The 7,393-nt window shown below is 41.3% G+C and overlaps 1 protein-coding gene across 6 annotated transcripts in view; it reads right to left on the bottom strand.

Annotated features, from left to right (window-relative positions):
• Window positions 1-2,513: 2,513 nt before the first annotated feature.
• Window positions 2,514-7,393, bottom strand: part of MRO (maestro) — a 31,249-nt gene continuing 26,369 nt past the window's right edge. For 2 of the 6 annotated variants that reach the window (XM_030925974.1, XM_010376775.2), the window contains exon 7: window positions 6,734-6,792. In XM_030925974.1, the coding sequence (XP_030781834.1) occupies window positions 6,739-6,792 (54 nt within the window). In that variant the 3' untranslated portion in view covers window positions 6,734-6,738. Of the gene's footprint in view, window positions 6,793-7,393 lie in introns of all 6 variants that reach the window. The other 4 variants (XM_010376780.2, XM_010376781.2, XM_010376777.2 and 1 more) reach the window with 4 other exon arrangements.

The raw sequence follows: 7,393 nt of genomic DNA, 5'->3' as shown, positions 1-7,393 counted from the left end.
CCTCAGCCTCCTGAGTAGCTGGGACTACAGGCTTGCGCACCACGCCCAGCTAACTTTTGCATTTTTAGTAGAGACGGGATTTCACCATGTTGGCCAGGATGGTCTCCATCTCTTGACTTCGTGATGCGCCCGCCTTGGCCTCCCAAAGTGCTGGGATTACAGGCGTGAGCCACCACACCCAGGCTACTTAAACTTGATCTTACTATTAGAGTAACTTAAAGGAAAAGAGTCAGGTTTTCCACAATTTCTGAATGTTATTCTTTCTATCATACCAAAAAAGTTTGGATATAACTAAATTGTACAAAATAGATAGGTGTTAAACTTGTAAACTGAATCCTATTTGACATGTAATGGGTACTTAGTATCTGGAACAAACAACTTTATGTAAAATAATGTATCTACCTAATTTTATTGAGTTTATATTTTTAAGATATTTATGTATAGTGATTACTTGGTGCTTTTATTTTTTATTTATTTTTATTTATACTCTTTATTTATTTATATTATTTTATTATTATTTATTTTATTATTTATTTTAAATTAAAATCTGTGGCACCTGGCCACAAGTAGGCTGGGCACAGTGGCTCACACCTGTCATTCCAGTACTTTGGGAGGCTGAGGCAGGCAGATAGCTTGAGGTCAGGAGTTCAAGACCAGCCTGACCAACACCCCGTCTCTACTAAAAATACAAAAATTAGCAGGCGTGGTGGCTTGTGCCTGTAATCCCAGCCACTTGGGAGGCTGAGGAAGGAGAATTGCTTGGACTGAGGAGATGGAGTTTGCAGTGAGCAGAGATGGCGCCACTGAACTCCAGCCTGGGCAACAGAGCAAGACTCTGTCTCAATTAAATAAATAAAATAAGATCTGTGTTAACATCTTATTTCATTCTCTCCACACTTCACCTTGTATAAATAGGCTCCAATCATGAGTGGCTACCATGCAAACAGGAACACTGCATTTGGGAATAATGTTCCACAGTTTACACAGGCTGTTTCATCTGATCATCAGTCTGTTGTGCTGTGGGTTTTACCTCCACTTGACAAATGAAGACCCCAAGGCTCTGAAAGGTTATGTGACTTGCTCAAGATAACCAGCTAGTAAATGATAGAGTTAGAGTGTAAAGCCAGGTCTTCTAATACCAAATGTAGTGTCCTTTTGTCTGGCATGATGTCACATTTGAGAATTGAGCTTCTCTCCTCTTCCAGCGGCTGGTTATATCTGCTGATGCAGTCAGGCCGGCATGTTGAAAAGCTTTGGATTTCTGATCGCATTTTTGCTGTGGCAAAGGCATGTGCCTCTAGCAGTGTCACTTAGGAAATGACATTTTTAACTCTCTGATCTGCATTTCTGAAAAACATTTTCTTCTTGCAGGGAGACATTTGGGCATTACCTAGTTAACATTTGCAAACTGCTGTAGAAAAGTCATCTGCTTGAAAGGAACATGATTAATAGCATCACCCTCAGAAACAGAAGGTGAGGTGTTAATTATTAACAAGAGCTTGCTTAAAAGATACAATACGGAATTCTTAACAGAGCTGTTGGGAATATTAGGATGGAATGAACAGGATCTATTGAAACCATCTCAAGAGTGTAAAAAGGCACTGCTCCCGCTCTGAGCAATCTCAGCACCTGAATGGGTGGAGTGGGAAAGAACCACTTGCTATTCTCATTGTTATGATTCTTATATTCATAAAAATTCCAAAACCTATCAGGTGACAGATTCCTACTTGGTCAAAAGTCAGCATTTGCAACTCGATGAATTCAACCAATCTTTACTGAACACCCATGTCAGGCAAGGCTCAAAGCCACATTCTTGGAGAACTAATAAAGGACATGGAGGCTATTTCCAGGACTGGTGGATCAGGGTAACGCTCAAATACCAATGGACCTGTCTGAAGACCTGGGCAGCTTCAAGAAGAGCAGAAATACTGTCTGGAGAGTGTGTTAGGAATGAGGAACAAAAATAATTAACATTTCCTGAGCACCTTCTATGTACCAAGAGTGCTCAGTGTGACTTAATTGAATCTTTGCAGCCCAGCAATTCTATGCATTGGGTTATCATCTCCATTTCACAGATCAGCACACTGAGGCTTGATGCGCTGATTTGCTCACACCTGGCTAAATGGCAGAGCCAGGCTGCATCCTCCTAGCAGCTCTGCTCTACCTCTGAAGAAAAGGGCATTTGGAATCAGTCCAGGGAATGGCTGATAGAAACAAGGAACTGGAAAGTATTCCAGACAGTAGGAAATGAGGAAGCATCATGGGAAATTCTAGGTTGGTGTTTATTATAAGGAATCTTAGAAGTCTGGCTTGGGAGTCTGTGCTTAACTTGGTAAATAATAGATGTCTTTGCATATCAAATCATCTCTCCTCAGTAAATTAGGATGTGTTGGATTTATCTAGAACCCAGGGTTTTTCTGAAACCATTTAACATGTAAATAAAGGAACAAAAGATTTACTCTACTGTGGTCAGACAGAATTAATGTAAGTTCAGTAACATAAATAAAATGATAATCAATCATAAGTCACTTTATTTGTCATCAAGTTATATTATCAACAGGTTATTGTCATCAACAGATTAAAACGAAATGTCTCAAAAGGACAAAGGCAAACACATACTAGCGAGAGTAAACAATGACCATCCCAGGCTTTCCAAAGCATATATATCACTTACACTCATGGACTTTTTTTCATTTTAAAAGGGCACTTTTGCACGTGTTTTATAACTATAAAAGTAATACATGCTCATTGCAGCAAACTTAGAAAATGCAGAAATGCACAAATATCTGTCTTCCATGCAACACTAACTGCTACCTACCTACATAGCTGTTGTTTCTCGTTTTCAAAACACTCCAGTGCTTTTTTATAACGTGTAAAGCGTTCCCCCAATTAAGTAGTCTATTGACTGGAAGTTCACAGGCTTCTGCTCTCATTGATTAGCAGAATTGGTCACACCTGTTAGATTCTCAGCCACCTCCTTTGTCATTTTCTCTCCTATCTCTCCACCACTACCCTCTCCCCTTTAAGAAAGACCTATCTCAGCCTGATGCAGTGGCTCATGCCTGTAATTCCAGCACTTTGGGAAACCAAGGTGGGCAGATCACTTGAGGTCAGGAGTTCAAGACCAGCCTGGCCAACATGGTGAAACCCCGTCTCTACTAAAAATACAAAAATTAGCTGGGCATGGTGGCAGGCACCTGTAATCTTAGCTACTCAGGAGCCTGAGACAGGAGAATCGCTTGAACCTGGGAGGTGGAGGTTGCAGTGAGCCGAGATCGTGCCATTGCACTCCAGCCTGGGTGACAGAGTGTGGCTCCATCTCAAAAATAAAAATAAAGAAAGAAAGACCCATCTCATGAGTGCCAGAGACACAGGGGACCAAGCATAGGTCTACCCTGAGCACTTAGCATGGGGGTGGGGCACTTGAACATTCCTTTTTTCTATCTTTCATTCAACTGCTCAATAAGGTTCAAAATTAATATTCAAAATTAAGAAATGTCAAAACATTACCTTTGGGTTGGCATTCAAATAAACACGGGGAAGGGGAAACTTGAAATGCACAAGCATAAAAGTAACTTGTACATTGGTTATAAGGAATGAAATCGATGACTCTTACTTGTCAAAATGGGCTCCTCCCAGGAAGGAGTGACAGCTTCAGATGACTTTCTGACATTTTTCCCCCTTATCAACATTCATTTACAGAGTACTTTTGCAGTCACCGGGGAGATACAAATGATGTACAAGATAGAGCCCTGCCTTCTTCCGTAGTTTCAATCTTAACAGGAAAAAAAAAAACCATAAAACGACATATAGGGAAACAAAAAAAAAACCTTTCAGATAAGATATAAGTGGTATAATATCGCTAGAATGTTCTGGGAATTCAGAGACTCGAGCTCTCCCCAACTGGGGGGATCAGGACTTCCACCTAGGCGTTGGAGTACAGATAAGATATACATATGAAATGTGTGTGTGTGTGTGTGTGTGTGTGTGTGCATGTGAGTCTAGGTGGGTGTGCACAGGTGAGGGGACTCAACACAGAAATAGCAGAATGAGCCAAGGTGAGGGGGTGTAGGAGACCAAGACATGTTGAGAGAAGAGAAAAGACCCAAACTTGGCTGAAGCAAAGAGAGTAACAGAAGAAAAGGAAGGTTGAAAGCCTGAAATGGCAGACTGAATGTTGGACTTTATTCCCTCTGCAAATTGGAATCATTTAGTCATTGAGCAAATGTTCCTTAATCACGTGGCCAGGCCCTGTGATAGGTATGGTGAGAAACAGAAAAAAACAAAATAAACAAACCAAAACAACATGGTCCCTTGCTCTTGCCACCAAATTTCATGATAACATAAATTTCTGGAAATAGAATTTAAATTCAAAGGGAACTTATGAAGAGCAAAACAAAATTAGCCAAGATAACAGTTAATAATAAGGAATCTTCTTTGGTTACTTATTGCTGTGTGACAAATTATCCCAAAGTTTAATGACTTAAAACAACAATCATTTGATTCCTTGTTCATGCTTCTGCAATTGAGATGGGCTTGACAGAGATGCTTGTCTCTTTTCCATATGGTACCAACTGGAGTAGCTTCAACGGCTAGGGTCTGGCTGGAAGGGACAACTTGTGTCATGTGTCTGGGCTTTAGACTCTGCTGTGGGTTGGGTGTCTCCATTCTCCTTCACATGGTGATCTCAGGCACTCTCCTTTGTTCCTGGTAGTTCAACTTCTTATGTGGCAACTGGCTTCCCCCACAATTCAAACGAGGAAACTGCCAGAGTTCTAGGCCCAGCATAGTGCCATTTATCACAATCTCCTGATTAAAGCAAGTCACAAAGGCAGCCCAGATTCAAACCGAAGGGACTAAATAAGGACATGAGTATCAGCAGGCATGACTCATTGGGGGCCACCAAAATAAAAGGTTACTGTGAAATCTTAAAGTCAAATAATTCAACCACATCTTCCACAATTTTAACCAATACAGTGACATTAACTGCATAGGTTTTTCTACTCTATACCACGTAGCCCCACCCATCTCACCTTATCCCCACCTTTTTGAATGCCAGCCACATGCAGTCATTTCTCAGACCACTCACTGATCACTTAATGGAACTGCATCAAGTTTAAACCAACCTTGCAACAAAATCAAAGAGGCCAACATCCGGGGAGCAGGTGCTGGGAGGGGCAGGGGGCTTACAGCTCAGAACCACCCACACCCTCTTGAGCCTGTGTCCCTCCTAAAATCTCTTGCTGTCATGTTCTTCAGATTCAAAACAGGAAGGAAGAAAATCCATTCCTGCCTGGCACTTGCCACTCCGTCTGCCATCTCCCACATCCTCATCTCGCCTAGGCCTCTCCTCACCCCCACATCTGTGTCACACCACCCTGTCCCTGGGAGCTACAGCAGAAAATTGAGTTCCTGGTTTTCAGAATGCCGTTTAAGATCCCGCTGTAGTTTTTATAATCTCTCGTGTTTTAAATTGTCTTGAACAAAACACTCTGGGTGTGGCCTGGATACTGAGTTCAGGGGTGGTACCAGAGTTTCTATAGAAGCTTGGGATGCAATCTGGTTGGAGGGAGGGTGAGCAGGACTAAGAGATCTTTTTTGTGATTTTTATGAGTGATGTGACTCCTCAGATAACTAGAATTGATCACCAAAATAATTGGCATTAATAGCCAAAAAGTAATTAATAAAAACATACACTCAGCTCACATAACGAAAATGTATACTTAGTACATATAAAAACAAAAGTTAGCTGGGCTTAGTAGAGGAGCAGAAGCAGAGACATTTGCATTTGTTTTGTTTTTAACATTTCTAACCATCCATCAGTTATTCCACGGACAGGCAGGATGCCATGGTTATTGAGTATGGGCTCAAGAAATCAGACCGTACGCATTTGAATTCCAGCTCCACTGTTTACTGAGTTATCTGGGGCAAGTTACCTAATTTCCCTGTGTCTTAGCTTTCTATCTATAAAATGAGAACAATAGTAGTACTTACTACCTCATAGGGTTGTCGCAAGTATTAAATAGAACTTACAAAAAGCACTTTGACCGCGTCCACTAAATTGTAAGCACTCAGTAAGTGTTACCTACTATTGTTATCCCTTAAGATATCATGAGCGTGAGGATTTTCAACACACGCTTTATGTATTTTTTTCTCTCTATTAATTCTTGTTTCGGATGATCTTGAAAGCAATGACTGTTTACAATTATGAGATGCTAAAGATACACCTGCAAGCCACCTTCTTGGTATCTTGGCCAACTTTAAATAAATCTTGGCAAGAAAAGGTATCAATAGCAAATACACCAAAAACAAAAACAAAAACCAGAAAAAAAAAAACAGAAACAAAAACAAAACCCTTAAGGTAACAAGTATTCTCCTAAGCCTCAGAAATTGAGTATTAAAAATAAAAGCTAGGTGACAGAGATGAACCTAAGAAAGAAAACGCTGAGAAATAAGCACTGAATCTATATACACTTGGAATGTTTTAAAGAAAGTGTGTACCTGCTCATCAAATTTGTATGGGGAGGAAATGAAATAAGTGAAAGCAGTCTAGAATTTTACTTTAGATATAATCATACAATTCCATGTATTATTTTTGCCTTTGATTGCTCTCCCAGCACCCTCTTTTCCATTACAATCCCAAGAGGCAAGCAGAAGAGGCATCCAGTGAGATAAAACAGGGGAACACGATGGCTCAGCAATGCACTCACATAGAACCATTTCCTTGCTGCTCTGCGCTTACAGAATTTTATTTGCGTAGAAGAACTGCAGGATCTCTGGATGATAATGGCTCTGAAAGAAATTAGCAAAGGTATGCATGAGGGCGGGATTCAGCAAACTTCCTTGACTATATAACTAGTAGGCAGTGGTCAGTGCAGGGCACGTGGATAAGCAGGAGAGGTGGAGGCATCACCTGCATCCAGCTAGTGACCTGAACTGGAACTGCCAATATATCTTGTGCTTGATCCTCTAGGCGTTTTGTCATTTATGTTGTATGATGGGTCAATTACAATCAAAACATAGTTGGCCTGGCCGGGCATGCTGGCTCACACCTGTAATTCCAGCACTTTGGGAGGCCGAGGCAGGCAGATCACTCGAGATCAGGAGTTCGAGACCAGCCTGGGCAACATGGTGAAATCCCATCTCTGCTAAAAATACAAACGTTAGCCGGGTGTGGTGGCACACGCCTGTAATCTCAGCTACTCAGGAAGCTGAGGCATGAGAATCGCTTGAACCTGGGAGGTGAAGTCTGCAGTGAGCCGAGATGGTGTCACTGCACTTGCTCTGGGTAACAGAGCAAGACTCTGTCCAGAAAAAAAAAAGAAAGAAAAAAAACATAGTTGGCCTGAGTCATTTTATGGAGGGTATCTCTTTCTTGTGCTTGGCCACCTTC

The sequence above is a fragment of the Rhinopithecus roxellana genome, chromosome 21 (genome assembly GCF_007565055.1).
Source record: "Rhinopithecus roxellana isolate Shanxi Qingling chromosome 21, ASM756505v1, whole genome shotgun sequence".
NCBI lineage: Eukaryota > Metazoa > Chordata > Mammalia > Primates > Cercopithecidae > Rhinopithecus > Rhinopithecus roxellana.
This window is presented reverse-complemented; position numbering and strand designations above follow the sequence as displayed.